We start from the raw sequence: 24,908 nt of genomic DNA, 5'->3' as shown, positions 1-24,908 counted from the left end.
AATGATATACTGACCTGTCTCTCCCTCCCAGGAAGGTATCCTTCTGACATAGACCAGGATGGTAATAGTGGACGTTTCTGCTCTTCCTTCTTAATAAAGTCCTTATGTCTCATTTTGACATCATGAAATTGCTCTACAAATCAGTTTTAAAACCACAAGTCAAAGAATCAGGAAGAGAAGTTCCATTTGCGTAAAATATCCATTGATATGTTGGGAAAGTTCTTCCACTCAGAGCTACTGGTGAGGCTCTAATGCAACCGTGGCCACTACACAGGGTCCCACAGGGTGGGAGTGAGTTCATGTGGGTCAACTGGAGCTAAGTGTCTGACCTGCCTCATGCAGGTGACTAGGGCTAGTGGGAGGACAGTAGTGCCAGGAGAATGTTGCCCAGGCGGGACCTTGGTGTTGTCTGCACGTCCTCCGCAGTTTCTCTAAAACCTAAGGAGGGATGGGCCTGGGGCAGCAGGGTCCTGGTGCCCTCTTCAGGAACCCTAAGGCACCCTTCAGGATGTGGAGACCCTTACCCGGGAACCAGAGGAGACATAGAGTCCCTGGGGCCCATGCAGTTTGCCTGTAGCCACGGAGAAGTGGAAATCCCTTGGGACTGTGTTCTCTAAGACAGCTGTCTTCTCTCCTGAGTGACACGTGATTAAATCTGGGGCCCACGTGATATATAATGACATCCTAAAACTGCATTATCTACTGTGGAACCTGATACAGTCCCCACAGTCAGAAGAGCCCCCAACTCTGCCATTGTTCAGTTGGATAAACACAGATCCAAGGACAGAGAACTTGCTGGAGTCTCCCACTCTGCGGGAGTCAGGATAGGACCAGGGAAGACTACTGATCCTAAAGACTGACCAGCAGCTGCACAGAGGCAGGTGAAAGTGAGAGCCAGGACATGGAGGACAGTTTGTGTCCCATCCCCCATCCTTCTGTGCACTTGAGTCACTGCCATGTACTCCCACTGCCACAGTCAGTGTCTCAACAATGGTTAGCTTAGTCCTGGCCCTCAGTCTGGTCTTCCTCAGTGGAGTCATGTCCCTGTGTTGCATCCTCAGAATTGGCCTTGGATGGTCACTCATATCTGTATACATACCAGCTAGGGGACCAGGCTTGGCTTCTGCTGCTGTCAAGAGGCATGTCCACACATGAGCTCAACCCCAGAGCAGGGATCCTGGGTCTGATCAGGATGACCAACATGGAGGGAATCAGCCTCAGGTCAGGGGGACCACAGTGCCTAAAATAGAGGAGAGGAGAGTGATGGCTGGGGAAGACAGGGATGCTGAGTCAGGAATGAGTGACCCAGCTCTGAGGTAATGGAGCAGTGTGGACACAGGTGAGGGCAGGGCCCAACCCCATGGACCCTGGCCGGGAAGGAGGACAGAACAGCTGTGCCTCACACTGTGCCTCACAGTGGCACTCTCACATGTGCTGGGAGGGGCTAGGGAACACAGCTTAGAGTACTTAGCTGTGTCTGGAGGATCAACACCAACATCAGGACTGGGAACTGTTCCATCTGCCAATGCCTTGGCACACCTGGACCTGCTGCAGCTGCACTTGCATCTTGGTAGCATCCCCCCACCTCAGGAGACTGTGTGCTCACTGAGGTTCCCAGGGTAGGGGTTCAGGCCACTATGGAAGATCTCAGTTCCTCTGCTTATCTCTCTAGGTCCTACTCGGCCACCTGGGACATGGGGCTTAACTGTCCTCAGTGGAGCTTGGTTCAGTTCAAATCCCCTGTAGTGATGTGGAAAAAATGGTTGAAGAATAGAGTCTTTTGGAGATGACAGAAGATGGTGGATGAGTATGGGATCCTTGTTTCAACTACTCCCTGGAATTCAGCTAGATAGTTCTCAAATAATTCTGAACACTTGTAGACTAAACAGAAGAAGTTGCTGCAACTCTACAAAGAGTGACCACTTTCTACAAGGTAGGAGTTGTGCAGAGGTCAATCGGAGGGGATATATGGGAAGATAAGTCATGGAGGGAGGGAGCCTCTGTAAGCCCCTTACCAAAAGGTGATACAGCAGACACTGCACAATTGGAACTTTTAGGTCTTCCCTGGTGAGGGATGTGGCTGCCTAAAATGTGCCCTGGTGGCAAAGCAGGGCCAAATCCTAGGTGGGACAGTCTGGTCTCAGGATCCCCAGGGCCATAGGAAGACCAGGGGAGCCTGAGTGCTGCTGAGTTCCCAAGTATTGCAATGGGGAAGCCAGCTGCAAACATCAAGCAAGGAGTGGGCTTTCAGCCCAGTGTTACATAAACTCTGAACTATGGGATCATCAGGCAACAGGTCTTCAAGTAGGGACACAACAAGCTATTATGAGAGCTGCTATGAGAATCCTCCTTCTCCCAGAGGAGCAGTGCAGGTGCACAGTGCAGAAATCTGCACAGTTTAGTGCACACAAGTGACTGACTCCTTTCCCCTGAGGGTGCACAGAAGAGTAAGGTTGAAATCTTTCACCTCTGGGGCTGGAGACTGGGCCGTTGCCATTTTCAGTCTCATCCTCTACTGAAGTGCAGAAAGGCTTCAGGAAGCAAAAGCCACATAGAGCCATCCAAAGCAGCTTTCATTGAGCCTGGCCCCATGACAAGGGGTGGTGAACGTCACAGGGTGAAGACAGTTGAGAATCAGCCCCACAGTGCCCTCCCCCGGAAGATGAGCAGGAACATCAAGCTAATACCAAGTTTATGGAACACTCAGAAGTGAAAAATGCATGTGCTAAGAGAAAATAATATATAGAATTTCAGGGTTTTTTTTAAGTTTATTTATTTATTTTCAGCATAACAGTATTCATTATTTTTTCACCACACCCAGTGCTCCATGCAATCTGTGCCCTATATAATACCCACCACCTGGTACCCCAACCTCCCACACCCCCACCACTTCAAACCCCTCAGATTGTTTTTCAGAGTCCATAGTCTCTCATGGTTCACCTCCCCTTCCAATTTACCCCAACTCCCTTCTCCTCTCTAACACCCCTTGTCCTCCATGCTATTTGTTATGCTCCACAAATAAGTGAAACCATATGATAATTGACTCTCTCTGCTTGACTTATTTCACTCAGCATAATCTCTTCCAGTCCCGTCCATGTTGCTACAAAAGTTGGGTATTCATCCTTTCTGATGGAGGCATAATACTCCATAGTGTATATGGACCACATCTTCCTTATCCATTTGTCCATTGAAGGGCATCTTGGTTCTTTCCACAGTTTGGCAACCTTGGCCATTGCTGCTATAAACATTGGGGTACAGATGGCCCTTCTTTTCACTACATCTGTATCTTTGGGGTAAATACCCAGGAGTGCAATGGCAGGGTCATAGGGAAGTTCTCTTTGTAATTTCTTGAGGAATCTCCACACTGTTCTCCAAAGTGGCTATCCCAACTTGCATTCCCACCAACAGTGTAAGAGGGTTCCCCTTTCTCCACATCCTCTCCAACACATGTTGTTTCCTGTCTTGCTAATTTTGGCCATTCTAACTGGTGTAAGGTGATATCTCAATGTGGTTTTAATTTGAATCTCCCTGAGGGCTAGCGATGATAAACATTTTTTCTATGTGTCTGATAGCCATTTGTATGTCTTGATTGGAGAAGTGTCTGTTTATATCTTCTGCCCATTTTTTTTGATATGATTGTCTGTTTTGTGTGTGTTGAATTTGAGGAGTTCATTATAGATCCTGGATATCAACCTTTTGTCTGTACTGTCATTTGCAAATATCTTCTCCCATTCCATGGGTTGCCTCTTTTTTTTTTTTTTTTTGACTGTTTCCTTTGCTGTGCAGAAGCTTTTGATTTTGATAAAGTCCCAAAAGTTAATTTTCATTTTTGTTTCCTTTGCCTTTGGAGACATATCTTGAAAGAAGTTGCTGTGGCTGATATCGAAGAGATTACTCCCTATGTTCTCCTCTAGGATTCTGATGGATTCCTGTCTCATATTGAGGTCTTTTATCCATTTTGAGTTTATCTTTGTGTACGGTGTAAGAGAGTGGTCGAGTTTCATTCTTCTACATATAGCTGTCCAGTTTTCCCAGCACCATTTATTGAAGAGACTGTGTTTTTTCCACTGTATATTTTTTCCCGTTTTGTTGAAGATTAATTGACCTTAGAGTTGAGGGTCCATATCTGGGCTCTTTACTCTGTTCCACTGGTCTATGTGTCTGTTTTTATGCCAGTACCATGCTGTCTTGGTGATCACAGCTTTGTAGAAAAGCTTGAAATCAGGTAACGTGATGTCCCCCATTTTATTTTTGTTTTTCAACATTTCCTTAGCGATTCGGGGTCTCTTCTGATTCCATACAAATTTTAGGATTATTTGCTCCAGCTCTTTAAAGAATACCGATGGAATTTTGATCGGAATAGCATTAAAAGTATATATTGCTCTAGGCAGTATAGACATTTTAACAATGTTTGTTCTTCCGATCCAAGGAGCATGGAATGGTCTTCCATCTTTTTGTGTCTTCTTAAATTTCTTTCATGAGTGTTCTGTAATTCCTCGAGTACAGATCCTTTACCTCTTTGGTTAGGTTTATTCCCAGGTATCTTATGGTTCTTGGTGCTATAATAAATGGAATCGATTCTCTAATTTCCCTTTCTGTATTTTCATTGTTAGTGTATAAGAAAGCCACTGATTTCTGCACATTGACTTTGTATCCTGCTACGTTGCTGAATTGCTGTATGAGTTCTAGTAGTTTGGGGGTGGAGTCTTTTGGGTTTTCCATATAAAGAATCATGTCATCTGCGAAGAGAGTTTGACTTCTTCATTACAAATTTGGATACCTTTTATTTCTCTTTGTTGTCTGATTGCTGTTGCTAGGACTTCTAATACTATGTTGAACAAGAGTGGGGAAAGTGGGCATCCTTGTCTTGTTCCTGATCTCAAAGGGAAGGCTGCAAGCCTTTTCCCATTGAGGATGATATTTGCTGTGGATCTTTCATAGATAGATTTGATGAGGTTCAGGAATGTTCCCTCTATCCCTATACTTTGAAGTGTTTTAATCAGGAACGGGTCCTGGATTTTGTCAAATGCTTTTTCTGCATCTATTGAGAGGACTGTGTGGTTCTTCTCTCTTCTCTCATTAATTTGATTCATTTGCGAATGTTGAACCATCCTTGTAGCCCAGGGATGAATCCCACCTGGTCATGGTGGATAATCTTTTTAATGTGCTGTTGGATCCTGTTGTTTAGGATCTTGTTGAGAATCTTAGCATCCATATTCATCAGTGATATTGGTCTGAAATTCTCCTTTTTGGTAGGGTCTTTGCCTGGTGTGAGGATCAGGGTAATGCTGGCTTCATAGAAAGAGTCAGGAAGTTTTCCTTCTGCTTCAATTTTTTGAAATAGCTTCAGGAGAATAGGTGTTATTTCTTCTTTGAGGGTTTGGTAGAATTCCCCAGGGAATCCGTCAGGTCCTGGGCTCTTGTTTTCTCGGAGATTTTTGATCACTGCTTCAATCTCGTTACTAGATATCAGTCTGTTCAGGTTGTTGATTTCTTCCTGGTTCAATTTTGGTAGTTTATATTTTTCCAGGAATGCATCCATTTCATCTAGGTTGCTAAGCTTATTGGCATATAACTGTGGATAATAACTTCTTTTTTTTTTAAGATTTTTATTTATTTGACAGACAGAGATCACATGTAGGCAGAGAGGCAGGCAGAGAGGGAGGGAGGAGGAATTAGGCTTCCCACTGGACAGAGAGCCTGACGCGGGGCTTGATCCCAGGATCCTGAGATCATGACCTGAGCTGAAGGCAGAGGATTAACCCACTGAGCCACTCAGGTGCCCCGATAATAGCTTCTGATGATTGTTTCTACTTCCTTCATGTTCGTTGTGATCGCTCCCTTTTCATTCATAATTTTATGAATTTGGGCTTTCTCTCTTTTCTTTTGGATTAGTGTGCCCAATGGTTTATTGATCTTATTGATTCTTTCAAAAAACCAGCTTCTAGTTTCATTGGCATGAAATATGCTTCTCCATTCCTTCACTTTCAGTCTGGGTGTACCTTTAGGTTCAAAATGGGCCTCCTGTAGACAACATATGGATAGGTCCTGTTGTTTTATCCAATCTGCAACCCTGTGTCATTTTATGAGTGCATTTAGGCCATTCACATGGAGAGTGATTTTTGATAGATACATTTTTATTGACATTGTGTTACCTTTGAGGTCTTTCTTTTTGTATATTGTTTATATATTTCTGTTCAATGATATTTTTAGGATTTTTTCTCTTTTGTAGAACCCGCCTTAATATTTCCTGCAGCGTCAGCTTGGTGGTTGCATAGTCTTTTTTTTTTTAATTTTTTATATTTTATATTTTAATTTTTTTATATTTTTTATAAACATATAGTTGCATAGTCTTTTAAGCCTTGCCAGTCTTGGAAACTCTTTATCTCTCCATCCATTTTGAATGTCAGTCTTGCTGGATAAAGAATTCTTGGCTGCATGTTCTTCTCATTTAGTGCCTTGAATATATCTTGCCAGCCCTTTCTGGCTTGCCAGGTCTCTGTGGACAGGTCTTACATTATTCTGATGGGCTTTCCTCTGTACGCAATGAGCTTCTTTGTCCTGGCTGCTTTCAAGAGGGTCTGCCTACAATTATAATTCTTCATTCTTACTTTTAGGTGTCTAGAGGATTTTCAAGAATCTATAATCTTGGGGGGATACTGTTCTGCCTCTAGTGCAATGCTGGTTCCATTCGTGAGATTGGGAAAATTTCCATGAACAACTTGTTCCACTATATCTTCTAGACTTCTTTCTTTTTCCTCCTCTTCAGGGATTCCAATAGTTCTGATGTTGGAACATTTCATGGCATCATTTATTTCCCTGATTCTGTTTTTGTGGTTTTTAAGCTGTTTGTTCCAGGCTTCCTCCTGATCCTTTCTCTCTATCTGTTTGTTCTCCTGACACTAATTCTATCTTCTGTATCAGTTATCCTTGCTTTTAGAGAATTTAGATTAGATTGGAACTCATTGAGAGCATTTTGAACAACATCCTTGGTGGCTTTCAGTTCTGCCCTAACATTGTGAACATCATTGCTGGTGGCTTTCTGCTCTGCCCTAATCAATTCCTTTTGGTCATCCATGGCTTTCTCCAGCCTAGCTATTGCCTGGATAATTGTTAGCCTGAATTATCTTTCCGACATATTGTCTATGTTGATAGCCATTAGCTTTGTTGCAGAAGGTCCATCCTCTGTATTTTTCTTCTGTTGGGCATTCCTCCTCCTACTCATTTTGGTTAGAGTTGGCTGAATGGATGTAGCTGGATATATTAACTGTGGTGTAGTCAAGGTGCACCCTGGAACGCTTCTTAGCAATCAGGGTTCCCCACCCAAATGAGAGAAAAAAGAAAAGAAAAAGAAACGAGAGAGAGAGAGAGAGAGAGAGAGAAAGGGAAGATAAAAGAGAAGGCTCAGCCCAAATGGACCTGAAGGTAAGATTTATGAAGTATACAAACAAAAACAGACAAAAAGACTGATAAAAGTATATGACAAGAGAAAAGAATATATATATATATATACATATATATATATATATATATGTCCATATATATATATATATGGACAAAAAAAATGAAGAACCTCGTCAAAAAGAACCCCATGTATAAGATTTATATACTATCAGTACAAACACAAAAACACAGAAACACTGGTGAAAGAAAAAGGTGGGAGAGTGTTTATAAATTCTCAGTGTGGGTGAGGAAGGTTGTTTTGATTCTTCCTGGATGTATCTTGATATATTTGTTAAAGGACTCAACTTTCCTAAAATAAAGGGGGATTAAAAATTGGTTTACCTATAGGGGTAGCATTGATTGGGGAAAGGGGGTTACCTTGAAGCTTAACTCTATATGAATATTAGAAAATAAAAATAAAAACAGAATAACCTAAACTAAACTAAAATTTTAAAAAAAGTAAAAAAAAAATAGAAAAGCAAAAGAAAAACATGGGTGTATGTATCAAAAAGTTCAGGTTAATAGGTTATTATGGAATTAGATGTACTGGACATCTCACTGTGATGGTAAATAGGTTAAAAAATTATCTATGTCTATAAAAAAACAAACCAGAATGGTGGGAACGAGTTAAAAATAAAAGTTGTATCTTTGAAGTAGTGGCCGTTTTTCTCTTGTCGTCTTTTTTTTTTTTTTTTTTTTTCTTTCCTGGTTGGCTTTCTGGGGGAGGAGCCTGTCATATGGGTTTTCAGTCAATGATGTTCCCTGAGTTAAATCCTCCTGCCCCCCCCCCAAGGGGGGGGTGGGTTCTGAGGAAACCGGTTTTTCAGGCTTTGTTCTCTGGAGGTTTTTATGTTTGTTTGTTCGTTTTTGTTTTTTGTTTTTTTCTCTAGCCTTGACAGCTTTTGATGATTTTTGGAGGTTTAGAGGAAAGCTAACTGCTCCCTGACCTCCCCCTCAGAGAGAAGCCTCAGCTGCTCCCCTGTGGGTGCTGCAGAGCTGCTGGCAGAGCAGGTTCTGAGTCTGTGGTCCCTGGGCATGTCGATCTCCTGCTTGTACCCCAAACTGTGGCAGCGGCAGCTGTCTGGGCAGCTCCAGACCACCAGAGAGGTTCCAAGTAGTGATCACACACTGAGATTTTCCCGCTGGCCCGGGCTGGGAGTTCCTGGTCTTTCCGGGTCCGAGAGCACTGGGCTGGCACCTGCGCACACCTCTCGGTCTGAGAGCACTGGGCTGGCACCTGCGCACACCTCTCCCAGGGGAGGGTGTAGGGCATGCGCATCTCAGGCTCTGATAGCACAGCACAGCGTTCTGCCATCTGTTGAGGCTCCCAGCTCTCACAGGAGCCAGACCCCATGCGTTCTGGGGCATGCTGGCAGCTCAGGGACCAAGACCTGGTTTCTCTGCCGTACTCTCTCTGTGCCAGGGGAGGCTGTCCTGGGTCCGGGAACTTAAAACCCTGTCCCTAACTGCCCTGATTTCCACAATTTCCCCCCACAATCCTTGTTCTTTTTGAGTGCTTTCAACCAGACTCCAAGTTAATGCTGGTCCCCAGTCACAGGGCACTCTCATATTGGGGTATTACTTTCCAATCGGCTGCCTCTGGTGGTCCCCGCCCCAGCCTTTTGTTTATCTTCTGATATCAGTCTGACGTTCCCACTCCACTTTACCAGCCCACTGGCGTCTTCTGCCCCTGTAGAGATCCAGACATGTATAATTCTGGTATCAGGCTGATTTCGTGGGTGATCAGAGTTCTTTGGTAGGTAATCAGCTCACTTTAGGGTACAGGTTGAAACGGCACATCCTCCTACTTCCCCGCCATCTTGTCTCCCCCCCAAATTTCTAAATATAAGTCTCTCCCTGTGTATATGAGATACATGTCCTACTGCATCTGTATTCTCTGGAGAATCCTAACTGATTGACCTCATTAGCTGTAAGCCTTTATTGTGAAGACATTTTATTTTAATTTTTCTTTAGGATTTGAATCTTTACCTCTTAATTGATCAAACTTATTTGCCGTGATGATCCTATTCATACTTAGGCTAAGGATGTCATAACATGGTCTTCTCTTCCCCATCATCTTTGCTCTCATTGTCGTAAGTTTTATTTTCACATCCAGCATAAATCACAACACATTGTTATCCTTTCTGATGTAAGCAGCTGACTATCTTTTGTACACATCAACAAATACAGATGCTTTTATATTTATCCACATACATAGGATATCTGATGCTTTTTATATATTTATGTAGATGCAATTAACTCTCTACTTTCCTGTCCTTCTGTCTGAGGGGCATTCTTGTAGTGAGGGTTTGCAGGAGGTCAATTCTGTATGATTTGCAACAGAAAATACTCTATTTTGCTTTCAGTTTTCAAAGATATTTTCACTGGGTAGACATCACCATGGACAGGTATTTTCTTTTAATATTTTGAAAATAATGCATCAGTCTTTTCTAGCTTAAGTGGCCTATAATGAGAAATGTGCTCCCATCATAATTCTGGTTCTTCCGTAAAGAACACGACTCTCCTCTCTGGCTATAAGAGTGTCTGCCTCGCTGGTTTGTAGCAATTTCATATAATGTGCGCTATGCTGTCTCTCATGTTGCCAGTGCCTGAGCTTCTTTGAGCTTCCTGGATATATTGGTTCATGAATTTCACCAATTTGAAAACTTGTTGGCTTTTCCCCTTCAGATATATTTTCAGTCATCACCCAACCCCAACCTTCTCTGCCTAAGTTACTCCAATTACACATCTTAAGGTGGAAAGAAGCTGTCTTCTTGCACTGAGATTTTCTTCAATTTCTCCAGCTATTTAACTCTGTGTTTCATTTTGAACAGTCTCTATTATGTGACATCAAGATGACTAGTCTCTTCTTTTATTACATATAATCCACTGTCAGTATCATCTCTGTATTTTTACATCTCAGGACTTAAGATGGTCATTTAGGGGTGTTTTTAAAAGATCTTGCCTTTGAAAACTGTCTTCTAGATCGTCTCTTAACATATCCAGTCATTCATGTGCTCATGGTCACAGAATAAATGTACTTATAATAAATGTATTCTTATTCTCTTATGGCTGACGATCCATCCCATGCAGAGCGTGCCTGGAAGGGTGTGAGGTAGGTCAGCTGGGAGATCTCAGATCTGGGAACCTGTGTCAGACCTGCTCACTGCTCTGTCCACAGGCCTCTGGGGACTGGAGGAGAGTGTGACAGAGATGGGGAAGGGGTTTGTGTCTCTTCTCTGTCTGCCTGTGTCACTGTGAGCATCAGCACTGAGATCGAATGACTGACAGTAATAGCCTCATCCTCCGCCTGGGCCCCACTGATGGTCAGGGTATGTGTGTTCCCTGAACCGGAGCCAGAGAAATGATCAGGGATCCCAGAGGGATGCTCAGTGTCCTTATAAATGACCAACTTGGGTGATTGGCCTGGCTTCTTCTGGTACCATTGTGTATATTCTTTGCTCAGTATCTCTCCAGAGCAGGTGATGGTAGCCATCTGTCCTAGGGACACTGACACAGAGGGAGGCTGAGTCAGCACACTGGAGGCCATGGAGCCTGAAAAGACAGAAGAGAGGTTGGTGTGAGGTTCAGGGCCTCCTTCCCTGCATCCCCCTAATGAAGCTGTGCTGGGTCTGAGCTCAAGTTTTGAGACAGGCTCAGCTCAGGTCCTGTAGGGGCTTAGCATTTGCAGAGGGCCCAGGGACAGCACCGTGCAGAGAGTGAGGACAGGGAGCAGGAGAGGGGTCCAGTCCATGGTGGAAATGCCCAGAGCTCTGCCTCCTGAGACACCATAGCACTTCTGGGTTCCACCCTAGCCTCTTTTATTCCTTTCTAGGTCCTTGGGTCAGTGATTGTTGGTAGTTATGCAAATTTCCTCCACTTCAGGGGCTCCTAAGTGATCCACGAGTTGTGAGATCAGAACATGTGATTGAGGAGGAAGAGAAGAGCCCTGAGTTTACTCCAAGCAGCTGCCAGTTTCAAAACCATCCTCGACAACAAACATCTGGGATCAGTTACTTTCCTGGCATCTGAACACATGATAACCAAATGAAACTACTCTGTATGGGGTCTGCCCTTGGCTCTCTCTGGGGTCTTTCAGGAGCCTAGCCATGGAGCTGGGCTGGGTCCTCTGAGAGATGCAGACACCTGTTCAAGGAAAGATGGTCCTATGCCCTCATTACCTTCCTCCTCCTGCACTGTGTCCCCACTGTGTCCCCCTGCGGCACTGTGATCCTCTACTCCCCATGTCATCAGATTGTGGAACTTTCTCATCAGAATGTCTGTGCATCGTTATCTGTGAGAGTCCACTTGTTAACAGACCATCTGCTTTTGAAGTTTGATCACAACGTCTAGTGTATTGACACGTGGTGATTTCATCTCTCTGACATCCCCATCCCACAGCAGACCAGCTCATAGATTGTCAGCACATTGATTCCTTTATGATTATTCATCAATGTTTCGTGGAAACAAGTGATTGGTATGTGAAATCACGACTGACTAAAAAAGACACTTCAGAGCTCCATGTGTTGTTAGGGTCCCAGCCATGTCTTCTGACATGGTGAGTTCTGGAGCCAGGCCAGCATCCCAGGAGGGAGTTGGATTGTGTCACTGCACAAGGACAGCCCAGGGACCAGAGCTGTATGCAAATTTCCTCCACTTCAGGCCTCAGGTAGTGAGAATCTATTTCTGGAGACAGTCTCACAAGGAGGCTGTGTCAGTCATTCCAGAGACCAGGGACTCCAAGTACTCCTTGTCCCACCCCATGAGACCCTCCTGAACAAAGAAGCTGCAATCCTGGGTCTGCTTCTGCCTGGACATGGGGATGGAGATTCAGAAGGTGAGTGGTCAGGATATTCTCAACAAGTCCAGCTCAGACGAGATAGCTCCTGGAACACCAGTGCACAGAGTAGGGGGATGCATTTCCTATGTCAGGACTCCTGTCAGTGTCCTGGGTGTCACTGTGTGTCTGACCTTCAGAGCAAGGTCTCTTCAGCAGCTGGAGATAGGAGTGATTATTCCAACTTCTTTCTGGGGACTGAACCCTGGACTTCTGTGGACCCCCAGAATTGGTGTCCCTGTGAGGCTACCCATGGACAGCCCCAGCCTCTGTCCTGCTATTTCTGATGCAGCTCTGCTGCCCCCTCTTGGTGGAGGAGAACTCAGACCAGAAGCTTTATTCCTCCAGGTCTCCCCATAACACCTGTCCCTGAGAAGGGATGTGGACTATGGTTTCCAGCCTCCCACAGGCAGCTGCCCCACCCCCAAGCCCTGTCCAGCCCAGCACAGATAGGCCACATACATGGTACATGAGGCAGGACAAGTGGGATTCCTGTACTTGTCCTAGGGTTGAAATGTCCTGGACTAGCCTGGTATCTTGTATACAAAGAAGAATATGGGGTAGAGTGTAGTGCATTGGAAAAGGGCCAAATCTGGATAAATCCTTGTAATGTCCCATCACATCCAGTTTCCTGTGTATTAAGTCAAGACTGATGCTTCCCCACCCCAATTAGTGCAGATTGTCATAAGTGGGAACAGGTGATGCTTTTGGTGTAAAGCTTACTTGTGCACATAAATCTGCATTATTTTATTTTATTTTTTTTTACAAACATATAATGTATTATTAGTCCCAGGGGTACAGGTCTGTGAATTGTGAGGTTTACATACTTCAAAGCACTCACCATAGCACATACCCTCCCCAATGTCCATAACCCCACCACCCTCTCCCTACCCCTTTCCCCCGGTCCCCTTCAGTTTGTTTTGTGACATTAAGAGTCTCTTATGGTTTGTCTCCCTCCTGATCCCATCTTGTTTCATTTATTCTTTACCTGACCCCCAAACCCCCCATGTTGTATCTCCACTTCCTCATATCAGGGAGATCATATGATAGTTGTTTTTCTCCGATAAATCTGCATTATTATTGTTGTTGTTGTTGTTATTATAAACTCCTCAGGGCATAGCTACCAGGACAAGAAATAGGGAGGGAGGGTGGCACCAGGTGGGGCAGCAGGCTTTCTGTTCCAGACTCACTGCCATCCCCCATCCTGGCTGGTCTCTAAAGAACCCCTGTGGCTTGCACATGGAGAAGGTCAGTGGGGTCATGTCCCAGGTTAGAGATGGAGAACCTGTGGGGACAGTGGAGGCTGTTTGGCCATGCAGGGCCCTGGCCTGGGTCCTCGGGCTCTGCTCAGCATTATTGTTTGGTCCTCTGTCTCCTGAGTAGGTGGTAGTGACGAGGATGTCATGGCCACTCTATCTAGGGGGAAGCTAATCTTACAGATAACCAAAGGGCCTGCAAAATTGGGAGACTCTGGGGCTCATTCTCATTGTCTCCACCCTTGCAGCATTCCCTGGGCTGAGCTCAGGCTCAGGGTCATGCTCAGGGTCCTGTGGGGGCTGAGCCCTTGGGCAGGGCCTTACAGGCAAGACATGGGTAGAGAGTGAGGAGGGGGAGCAGGAGAGGGTCCCAGTCATGGTGAAGAATCCAGAGCTCTGTCTCCTGAACCTACAGCTGGACCTGGCCATCCCGAGATTCTGTCATGTCATCACTGGTTCCTGTGGAAATGCTCCTTCTCAGGCTGCTGAAGAGAATCTCTGTGCTTCTGGGAAGGCTTCATGGACCTGGTGCCTGTGGAGCTGTTCCTACCTCTCAGCTCCACATGGGAGCTCTTGTTTGTCTGTATGTAAAAATTATTTTTAAATTTTATTTTTAATTTTAATTTAAAATCAATTAATTAACATATAGTGTGTTACTTTCAGGAATACAGTTCAGTGATTCATAGTTGTGTACAACACTCAGGGCTCATTATATCATGTGCCTTCCTTAATATCCATCACCCTATTACCCACCCCCCAGACCCTCCCCTCTAAGACGTGCACTGCGAATATTTCTTATTTTGTTTGTGTGTATAAAATACATGCAATATAAATAATTTCTTTCTAACTATTTTTAAGTGTTCATTCTCTGTGTCTTCCCTGTGAATGTTTCATATTCTACATTGTAGAGCGGTATTGGTGGGAGCTTGTACTTACACTTGGATTTTCATGTGGTTTCATTTATAGTAGTTTTCTGAAATGGGACATAGAGTCAGGCATTACTGTTAAACTCAGTTTGACAATCTGTCTTTTCTTTGCATTTAGACCATTTCCAGGGTGTGATTAGCACTGACATTCCACATAACATCCTTGTATATAGTGTTTCTTTGTCCATGTTCTTCTTCCCTTTCTCCATTTCTTCCAACAGGGAGTTGTACCAGCCCAGGTGGCTGTGTTCTCAGTTCCTCATCACTGAGGTCCCTGGGAAAGAGCTCTCTCCTCACCATACACCAACTCATGCAGCTTCAGTCCAAGTGGCATCTCCTCAGGTGGCCTCACTCCACATGGTGCCCATGATGTAATCTTCATTTGAATCATGTGGCTTCACACCACACAATGTTGCTTGGAACCCACTTGCATGAGGGAATGTATCCTTCATTGGTGATTTCCATGCATGGGGGGAATTTCTACCTCATTGTCCAGTGCAGAGGCCATCCTTTTTTCTTGGCTGGCCAGGCATGAGAGCTAAATTCCTCTACCTGGAATCAAAATGTGGAGGCTTCTTGCCTCATCATTAAGCATTTGCCATGGTTACTGGCAGGTAGTGGCTGTCATCACGCTGTCCATTACCCTGTTCTGTCATCTTCATGAGAGGCTTCACTCCTCTGAGGATGTGGGGCTGACCTTTGGTTGGAAGGAATGTTGCAATGCAGTGTTCTTCTTGGCTGCTATTTTAGCATCATTCCAACAAACGAGAAAGTGTCACCTGCTCACAGGGTCTGGGTGGACAGGGCTTCATCCACGTGTCATAGGAAAACACGGTTTCTGTTTGCATGGCATCTGATATGTAGTCTTAGCTCATGTGTCTTTGGCTATCATGGCCATGGCTAATGTGACACTGAGGATAAGGCATTGGTGAATGGGTCCTCTACCCACGTGGCACCAGATCTGAATGCTTCAGTTCAAGTGGCACCACTCAGTTGGCATCTGTCCTAGTGGCACCAGCCTAGGTGGCCTTGGCCAATGTGGATTTGGTCAAAGATGCACACACTACCATAAGTGGTACCAGCTCATGTGGTCTTGGTCCAAATGGTACTCACTGTTATGGCTCTGGTTTGCAAGGTTTTGGTTTGCACTGCATGGCTTCACTTGGTACCCACACAGATTTGGGGGATAAATCCCAAGGCTCTGAGTTCCCAAGTAACCATTCTCAGGACTGCTGTGGAGCCAGAGATGCTCCAAGAGTACAAGCTCCCAGAGTTGGAGTCTGGGGTCTGTGAGGAGTGACTCCTGACCCCATCCCATGGCCAGATGGGGCTGTGCCAGGAGCTGTTGGTAGCAGGAGACATGATTATATCCCAAGTGACTCTACTGCCATGGCACAGGAGATGGTGACCTTCTGACCCCAGATGTATAGGGAGGTGGACTTAGGACAGACTGGCCCCAACCCTGTGAGGAGGGAGCAAAGGGGAGAACTGGGAGAGCAGTGCCCTGACGTCATTGACTTGAGTGGGATGGACAACAAGGCACCTGTGTGCATACTGTGTCTCTTTTTGGGTCTCTCACCTGTGCTGGGAGCAGCCGGGGAGATGGCATGAAGGCACTGAGAATGGGGTCCTCAGAGGAGGAGCACCACAGGCTCACTGGGGAGCCGTCCCACCTGCAGATGCCTAGGACCCACCCAGTCCTGCTGCAGCTGCATGTGTATCTTGGGGAGCAATCCCTCCCCTTCCCCCTGGGACTGTGTACTCACTGAACTTCACAGGGTGAGGTTCTCGGTCATGGTGGAAAGTCTCACTTCTTCTCCTTGCCTTCCTAGGTCATATGAGGCCACCTGGTTCTTGGGGTTTAACTGTCCCACTCTGGTCACTGAGCTCATCTTTAGCCTGTAATGATGTAGAAAAAATGATTTAAGAATAGACTTTATACCAGCCACATGGGGTATGCCTTGTGGATGGGATACTCCAGTGGGATATTGACCACACTGCTCTGGTGGTTGAGAGGGCAACACACCACGCCTTCCCAGCATTGAATAACCCAGATGAGTAGGCAGCACTGGCTAGGGGAAGCTTGTTGTCTATCACAAGACAATTGGATATCTACAACACAGCTGGGGTAAGCAAGTGTATGCATGGACTGAGCCGATACTCTATTATTCCCTGGGACTGTGATTACAGTCATAAATTCACTACAATCCAATGCAGCAGGGTTGATAAGGGACCCACCTTCCAGAATGAATGTTTGGTGGTTGTAACCAGGGAGGATCCAGAAAGCTCAGGTGTTTGTTGAGGGAAGAGGCTATGGGTTGGACAGTGAGGAAGGTAATTATAGATACCACTCTGACCTCTGAGTAATGGAAGAAATGAACAGGATAGAACTAACACATGCTCTCTCCTTATGATGTAAAAATGTTTGGATACAGGGGGGACAAGATGGCAGGGGAGTAGGAGGAGGCGCCTTTTCAGCCGGTACCCCAAAGTGAGCTGATTACCTACCAAAGAACTCCAATCACCCATGAAATCAGCCTGAGATCAGAATTATACACGTCTGGATCTCTACAGGGGCAGAAGATGCCAGTGGGCAGGTAAAGAGAAGTGGGAACGGGGGACTGATATCAGAAGATAAAAGGGGGAGGGAGCCACCAGAGGTGACCAGTTGGAAAGTAATACCCCAATACGAGTGAGAGTGCCCTGCGTCTTGGGACCAGCATTAACTTGGAGACTGGTTGAGAGCACTTCCAGGGACGCCTGGGTGGCTCAGTTGGTTAAGCAGCTGCCTTCGGCTCAGGTCATGATCCCAGCGTCCTGGGATCCAGTCCCACATCGGGCTCCTTGCTCCATGGGGAGTCTGCTTCTCCCTCTGACTCTGCCTTCCACTCTGTCTGCCTGTGCTTGTTCTCGCTCTCCCTCTGAAAAATAAATAAATAAAATCTTAAAAAAAAAAAAAAAAAAGAAAGCACTTCCAAAGAGCAAAGGATCGCGGGGGGAGATTGTGGGAATCAGGACGGCTAGGGAGAGGGGCTTAAGTCCCCGGTCCCAGGACAGCCTCCCCAGCACTGAGGCAGAGAGAGTGCGGCGGAGAAACCAGCTCTTGGTCCCTAAGCCGCCAGCGCGCCCAAGAATGCGTGGGTTCTAGTTCCTGTGAGGGGATGGGAGCCACACTGGTTGGCAGAACGCGTGAGCCCTACCACAAAGCTTGAGATACGCGCGCACGTCCCTCATGCTCCCCTGAGTTACAAAGGCCCCGCCAGCGCTCTTTGATCCGCGCCATTGTTTCTTTTTTTTTTTTTTTTTTTTTTTTTTTTTTTTTTTTTTTTTTAATTTTTTATTTTTTATAAACATATATTTTATCCCCAGGGGTACAGGTCTGTGAATCACCAGGTTTACACACTTCACAGCACTCAGCCGCGCGCCCCAAACTCTCCCCTGACAGAGGTGCGCAAATGCCCAGCCTGGTGCTTACGGACCTGCGCCCCGTTCTCAGTGCCTGAGACGTGCAAGCGACCCATAGCCACCTCTGAAAGAGGGGTGCGCAAGCCGGGCACTCCCAGCCCAGGCCATCGGCAAAACCGCTAAGGAAATGTTGAAAAACAAAAATAAAGCTGAGTGCATCACGTTACTTGATTTCAAGCTTTATTACAAAGCTGTGATCACCAAGACAGCATGGTACTGGCATAAAAACAGACACATAGACCAGTGGAACAGAGTAGAGAGCCCAGATATGAACCCTCAAATCTATGGTCAATTAATCTTCGACAAAACGGGAAAAAATATACAGTGGAAAAAAGACAGTCTCTTCAATAAATGGTGCTGGGAAAACTGGACAGCTATATGTAGAAGAATGAAACTCGACCATTCTCTTACACCATACATAAAGATAAACTCAAAATGGATAAAAGACCTCAATATGAGACAGAAATCCATCAGAATCCTAGAGGAGAACATAGGGAGTAATCTCTTCGATATCAGCCACAGCAACTTCTTTCAAGATATGTCTCCAAAGGCAAAGGAAACAAAAGCAAAAATAAACTTTTGGGACTTCATCAAAATCAAAAGCTTCTGCACAGCAAAGGAAACAGTCAAAAAAACAAAGAGGCAACCCACGGAATGGGAGAAGATATTTGCAAATGACAGTACAGACAAAAGGTTGATATCCAGGATCTATAATGAACTCCTCAAACTCAACACACACGAAACAGGCAAACATATCAAAAAATGGGAAGAAGATATGAACAGACACTTCACCCATCAAGACATACAAATGGCTATCAGACACATGAAAAAATGTTCATCATCATTAGCCCTCAGGGAGATTCAAATTAAAACCACATTGAGATATCACCTTACACCAGTTAGAATGGCCAAAATTAACAAAACAGGAAACAACAAGTGTTCGAGGGGATGTGGAGAAAGGGGAACCCTCTTCCACTGTTGGTGGGAATGCAAGTTGGTGCAACCTCTTTGGAGAACAGTGTGGAGATTCCTCAAGAAATTACAAAGAGAACTTCCCTATGACCCTGCCATTGCACTCCTGGGTATTTACCCCAAAGATACAGATGTAGTGAAAAGAAGGTCCATCTGTACCCCACTGTTTATAGCAGCAATGGCCACAGTCGCCAAACTATGGAAAGAACCAAGATGCCCTTCAATGGACGAATGGATAAGGAAGATGTGGTCCATATACACTATGGAGTATTATGCCTCCATCAGAAAGGATGAATACCCAACTTTTGTAGCAACATGGACGGGACTGGAAGAGATTATGCTGAGTGAAGTAAGTCAAGCAGAGAGAGTCAATTATCATATGGTTTCACTTATTTGTGGAGCATAACAAATATCATGGAGGACAAGGGGTGTTAGAGAGGAGAAGGGAGTCAGCATAAATTAGAAGGGGAGGTGAATCATGAGAGACTATGGACTCTGAAAAACAATCTGAGGGGTTTGAAGTGGCAGGGGTGTGGGAGGTTGGGGTACCAGGTGGTGGGTATTATAGAGGGCATGGATTGCATGGAGCACTGGGTATGGTGAAAAAATAATGAATACTGTTTTACTGAAAATAAATAAATTGACAAAAAATGTTTGGATACATAGTCATCATATGTTTCTGTTTTGTTCACTTGCTCCATCCCATTATTAACTATCATCAAATGTATTAACAATAGTTAACTTTATATCTCACTTTCAAATTTATGGGATATCAAATCAGTTGGGACAAAATAAAAATCACAAGTAGACAAAAATGTATTTTGTATCCCCTTGTAGGGAAAGGGTGAACATGTTCATAGTTGTTCACTTCACAGATTTATCCTATGATGTGGAAGCAAGGCTCCAAATATTCTCTTTATTTGGAGCCTGATTTGTGGGGACCTGGGTGAATGTCATGTGGAGGAGGGGTGGGCTGTGCTGGCTTATTACTTGTCTGCATTGACAGGCTGAGCTGTATTTCATAAGATCATTGTCAGTCCATATTTCTGGGTAGGGTGACTGTTAAGAGAAGTTCACCATTTGGGAAGTATCAATGAGGCAGCACCCATTGTTGGTCTCAGTCCCATGGTTGTATACCACCTGGACACTTTGTAGGAGGAGGCCACTGTCTCATCATCCCCCATTCACTCTCAGGATGGACAGACTCTCCAACTGCCTATCAGAACTCATAGCACCAAGTGTGTATGCATCTTTTCTCATTGTATAAAAATAGAAGATACAATATGGTCTGTCTGGGGATCTCACATGCTAAGTTGGATTTGGAGGAGAAAGCAGAGCTTTGTGGATCTATAGTAGACTCCTCAGGTCCCTGGTTGTCCTGGATTGGGTTCCCAAAAACAGACTCTGAGATGGAGAAGTGCATTTGCAGGAAATCTGGAGGGAGTGAGGCTGGCCAGACAGTGCAGAAAGAGAGTGACATACAGTGGGACATCAGATGAGGCTGCCTTCCTGCTCGGACCATTCAAGACACCTGAACCTGAGAGAGGGTCTTGGGACCTTGGGTCAGGCCATCATTCAACACAGTCTCTCCGAGAATGGCCAGAAACCTGGGGAGACAGTTTTCTACCAAGAGCACTTCTCCAGTGAGGAGGATCCCTGTGACTGTCAGGAGCTCCAGGCAGAGATGGGGGCTTATGTGAGACCAGAAGAGGGGTGACTACAGTGAGTAATGCACTGGTCTGCTCCACTCAGAATCCCCAGCTGGCAGGTGGCAGGGTTTTAGGAGCTCTAGTGAGCTGGAAGATTCTGGGCTTTAGTCCTGGGAAGTTGGGTGAAGGAGTGGTCTATGACCACCATATGGAAATGCGGGATGATGACGATTGACAGATGTTTCTTTCTGTTAATGCTTATGCCCAGTCACTCTATTTCCAAATATTTTCAGCCCAGACAATCTCAGGAGCCCCAAATCAACCCTGTACACCTTGTGCAGGTACTGCCAACATGTGGGTGTCTAGGGAGGTCTGGGGATGTTGCATTTGGGGACCTGAGTCAGACCTGCTCATTGCTTTGTGCACAGGCCTCCTGGTGTTGGAGGAGAGTGAGACACAGACAGGGAAGGCATTGCGTCACTGTGAGCATCAGCACTGCTATCCCACACCTGAGAGTAATAGTCAGTCTGAAATCCACTGATGGTCAGGGTGGGTGTGATCCCAGAGTTGGTGTCTGAGAATCCCTCAGGGATCCACGAGGGCCTGCTGCTTCTAGAATAGATGATCAGCACAGGACTCTGGCCTGACTTCTGCTGGTACCAGTAAACATTTTTATTTCCAATTTTGTTTCCCCCACAGGTGACCTGGACCATCTGTCTCAGAGCCACTGACACAGATGGGGGCTGAGTCAGCATAGGAGGCTAAGGATGCTGCAAGAAAGAAAAGGAGTGTTAGGCTTTCAGCTCTGGGTCTCATCCCTAGTACACCATCACCTGCCTGGCCTGAGCTCCAGGGATTCTTGGGGCCCTGTTTCCACCCTCCCAGCATCTCAGCCCCCCTCCAGTCTCTCATCCTGCAGCAGGGTCATGTTCATCCTCCCCTCGACAAGCAGCTCCCTGTTGAGCTCAGAGTCAGGGCCTGGATTGCTCCAGATCCCTGGGGGCTGCAGAGGGTCTGAGCCTGGGTGTAGCACCTGTGCAGTGAGCAAGGGGGCCAAGGAGGAGGTGGGTTCAGGCCATGGTGGAGTGACCTGATTCTGTTCCCCAAGTCCTGTGGCTGGGCTGGCTTCATCCCAGGCAACTCTTATCCCCTTGCTGGAGGGATAAGATGGTCCTGCAAATCAGCTGAGGTTCAGGGGCTGCTTCTGAGGAGCCTTGTGGTTTCAGAGCAGGTCTCAGCCCCAAGGGACACAGAGAAGTGAGGGCTGGGGTTGCAGACCCACCATCAGTTCAGGGGATTCTGCTTCACCCCCAGTCCATAGTCTGGGGAATGAACTCGATCCCTCTGCATGTCCTGACAACACAGCTGGTCTGGTCTGTGCTGGTGGAGCACTGAGGTGGAGTTTGTCTGCATTTTCTTAACCCACAATAGCAGGTTTCCTCTGCAGGCACTAGGTGGCTTAAGTCAGTGCAGTGCCTAAGCCATATGTCCATTGGGAAACATCAGAACCCAAACAAAAGTTCTCCCTTGCCAAGCACACATGGAGTTTTAAGGAGCCATTGAAGGGCTGATGTAGGTGTGTGTCCTGAGGGCTGGTCATAGATGTTGTGTCTCAGTATCCACAGGATGCGTTGTATGCTGGGGCCAACTCAGCTTGAGCAGAGACTGACAATGACTGAGTGTATCAGAAATGTGCTGGGTGGGGAGGCATGAAGTCTTGAACCTGTGCTAGAGACGGAGACAAAATCACCAAGATACAGATCTGAAAGCCCCCGAGTCAGAATTTTACATTAGAGTCAAAGGCGACAGTGTAGAAAACCTGCACCTTTCCTTCTGGTTCCAGGTCCTGGTGAACAACACTCCCTGTTAGAACTCCTGATGCCCACACCCTCCCCATGGCCAGATGGCTTGGCCGGTTAATCTCTGCTACCTCCTGCTGGCCACTCGTCTGGAGGTGCAAGGAAATCTTTTAGTCCCGGTGGAGATTCAGAACCCACTGCTCACATGCTTATTTCCTGATCTGTGGACTGCTGGACTCAGGGAGATATATTCTACTCTATGTGCCCTGCCACTCTCAAGGCCAGCCTGAAGGAGATCCGAGCATCCATGAAAAATAGGAGGAGAAAGTGCAACTTGTCTGAGGTGTTACTGCTCCTACCATTGAGGTGGTGGGTCATCATGGGTATTGTTCTGGGCTGGGGGCTGGGGGACACAGGACTCAGGAACTGCTTCCTAGTAACCCTGGTGGCTGATGTACCAAAATAGGGCAGTGGTGGCTACAGCTCCATGGATAAAGGCAGGAGAACACTCCCCTGGCAAATAATTTATTCAGTCCCACTTTGGTCTGGCAGACTTTCCATCCTGGGAAAGCTTTGTGAACAAGACAGTTGCTCTCTCAGAGTTTCCACGTTGTGGGTGGGGTGACATAATGGACACACTTGTTTTGGTGAGGCAGTAGACCTTTTACCTAGGTCTTGTCTTCTGTATTCATTTGAAAGTCAAAACCATTGTTATTCCTATGTCCTTCACGGCCGGTACTGACCCTGTGTTTAGCACTGGCCAATAGCTATGTCATTCATCTGGTGATTTTTCTGGGGACTTTTGATCTCATGAAGTAAGGAAACACACCAGATATATGGAGTGCCTTTCCTTTTGAACATGGTGTGACAGCTGGAACTGTAGTAGTCAGGTGAGCTCTGTTGTCAGTAAGAATGAAAGAAAGGCAAAGCTCCATGGCTGAGATGTTGAGACAAAAGGTGAGTAGATTGGGGACCTGGAATTGGAGAGTATCTTGGAAAGTAGGCTTCTGCCTCCAGGCTTTATTGGGAGGAAATTTGTCTGTTCGTGCCTCTGCTTACTATCTGTATATCTTAACAGTAAGGTTTTGTGACCAGTAGGGAAATAATGACCACAAATCAATGAACTAATCAAATAATTATAGGGAAAAACCATTCATTAGTAGGTAATATGCAGACAATTAAGTTGGATATCAGGAAAAATGACACTGTGCAAGGAGAGGTTGGAAGAGGTAGTTTTGGGGAGGTGACACTAGAGACTCTGTGAGGGTGAGAAGAAGGAACAGGTACAGGACATGTGTTTGGGGACAGCAGAGCCAGTGTCTGTGGGGAAGATTCCTGTTTGTCTGAGGCTGAAGAAACAGTGAGAACCTAAGGTGTCTGTGATTTAAATCTTGTCAGAACCAGGTAATATTTTTGTAGAAGTTAAGAATTGGGGTCTGGAGTGAGGTGTTGTCAGAATTCATTTTGCTCTTTTGTTTCTGGTTTTGGTGAATCATAGGAATGGTCCCTGTGTGAAAAGGAGCAAACCGAAGTGGAAGCAGCAGCCTTTTTGTAGCTGATGGTCATTGTGCTCATCTGCTGGGTGGTCTGTCATTTTCTAATGAAAGGATATTGGATTTGTCAAATGCTCTTTCTGCATCTATTGAGATAATCATGTGAGTCTGGCATTTTATTCCATGGATATGCTGTATTCTACTAATTGTTTTTGTATTTTCAAACCCCTTGTATTGTTGCAATAAATCTCTTTGTTCCTGGTGTCTATTTCTTTCTATGTGTTGCTGGATTAAGTTTGACAATATTTTGTTGATGATTTCTGTGCCTGTATTTGTAAGAGACAGCAATCTATAGCTTTCCAGTGAGGTGTACTTTTGGTATCAGTGTAACAATGTCTACATGAATGAGTTAGGAAGCCTACCACATTTATTTATTTTTTTGAACAGATTATGAAAAATTCACATTACAGTTGAGTTTTGAACAAAGCAGGTGTTAGGGGTGCTGACACAGGTGCAGTCTAAAATCTGCATATATCTTAGACTCCCCCGAACTTGAACTACTACTAGTCTACTCTTGACCAAAACCTTACTGACAACATACACAGTGGGTTAACACATATTTTATTTGTTATATGCACTATATATCATATTCTCACAAAAATTGAGTCCAAAAAGAAAATGTTGTGAAGAAGAAAATTAGGAAAATTAGGATCACTGGTACTGGTGTGTGGGGCCTTTGCAGCCCCTGCCAGACCAGCACCATGTGAGCCTCCAGTGAGGATGGCACTGTGCTGACTCTGTGCACCAGTCCTCAGTCAAGAACATCAACAAGCATATGGTTAATATACAAGTACCTGCCCTAACAGTGTGACAAACAGACATGAACTGCACTCAGCTCCTTGACCTTCCAGCCTCCTCTGCTGAGTGAGGTTCAGGGAGCCTGGCCTTCCCTTGTGACCAGTTGGAGAGACAGCAACCACAGAGTCATGTGTAGATTAATGAGATCACTGTTTGCCCTAAGGTCAAATCCATAAGCACAGCAAGATCTGAATGACTAGAGAGGACACC

The 24,908-nt window shown here is 45.6% G+C and overlaps 3 protein-coding genes and 1 long non-coding RNA gene across 24 annotated transcripts in view; 1 reads left to right on the top strand and 3 right to left on the bottom strand.

Annotated features, from left to right (window-relative positions):
• LOC123387656 overlaps nt 1–14,317 on the top strand; it is a 37,502-nt gene extending 23,185 nt beyond the window's left edge. The window contains exons 3-4 of one of the 2 annotated variants that reach the window (XR_006602176.1): nt 1,673–1,933; nt 13,952–14,317. This is a non-coding gene — a long non-coding RNA (uncharacterized LOC123387656). Of the gene's footprint in view, nt 1–1,672; nt 1,934–11,328; nt 13,071–13,951 lie in introns of those variants that run through there. The other variant, XR_006602177.1, reaches the window with a different exon arrangement.
• The window catches only part of LOC101682709 (immunoglobulin lambda-1 light chain-like), a 1,123,284-nt gene that overhangs the window by 351,137 nt on the left and 747,239 nt on the right, over nt 1–24,908 (bottom strand). Inside the window, exon 3 of one of the 14 annotated variants that reach the window (XM_045065731.1) lies at nt 17,182–17,188. The exons of the other annotated variants lie outside the window; for them this stretch is intronic. Coding sequence (XP_044921666.1) covers nt 17,182–17,188 — 7 coding nt within the window. The remainder of the gene's footprint in view (nt 1–17,181; nt 17,189–24,908) is intronic. 14 annotated transcript variants of the gene reach the window in all.
• LOC101676037 (immunoglobulin lambda variable 4-3) overlaps nt 1–24,908 on the bottom strand; it is a 780,698-nt gene that overhangs the window by 332,687 nt on the left and 423,103 nt on the right. The gene's annotated exons all lie outside the window — the stretch shown is intronic.
• Nucleotides 1–24,908, bottom strand: part of LOC101680986 (immunoglobulin lambda-1 light chain-like) — a 586,873-nt gene that overhangs the window by 327,351 nt on the left and 234,614 nt on the right. The window lies entirely within an intron of this gene.

The sequence above is a fragment of the Mustela putorius genome, unplaced genomic scaffold, assembly GCF_011764305.1.
Source record: "Mustela putorius furo isolate JIRA1106 unplaced genomic scaffold, ASM1176430v1.1 tig00003858_pilon_pilon_pilon, whole genome shotgun sequence".
NCBI classification, from domain to species: domain Eukaryota; kingdom Metazoa; phylum Chordata; class Mammalia; order Carnivora; family Mustelidae; genus Mustela; species Mustela putorius.
Note: the sequence above shows the minus strand (reverse complement) of the source record. Positions and strands in the feature narration are given on the sequence as shown.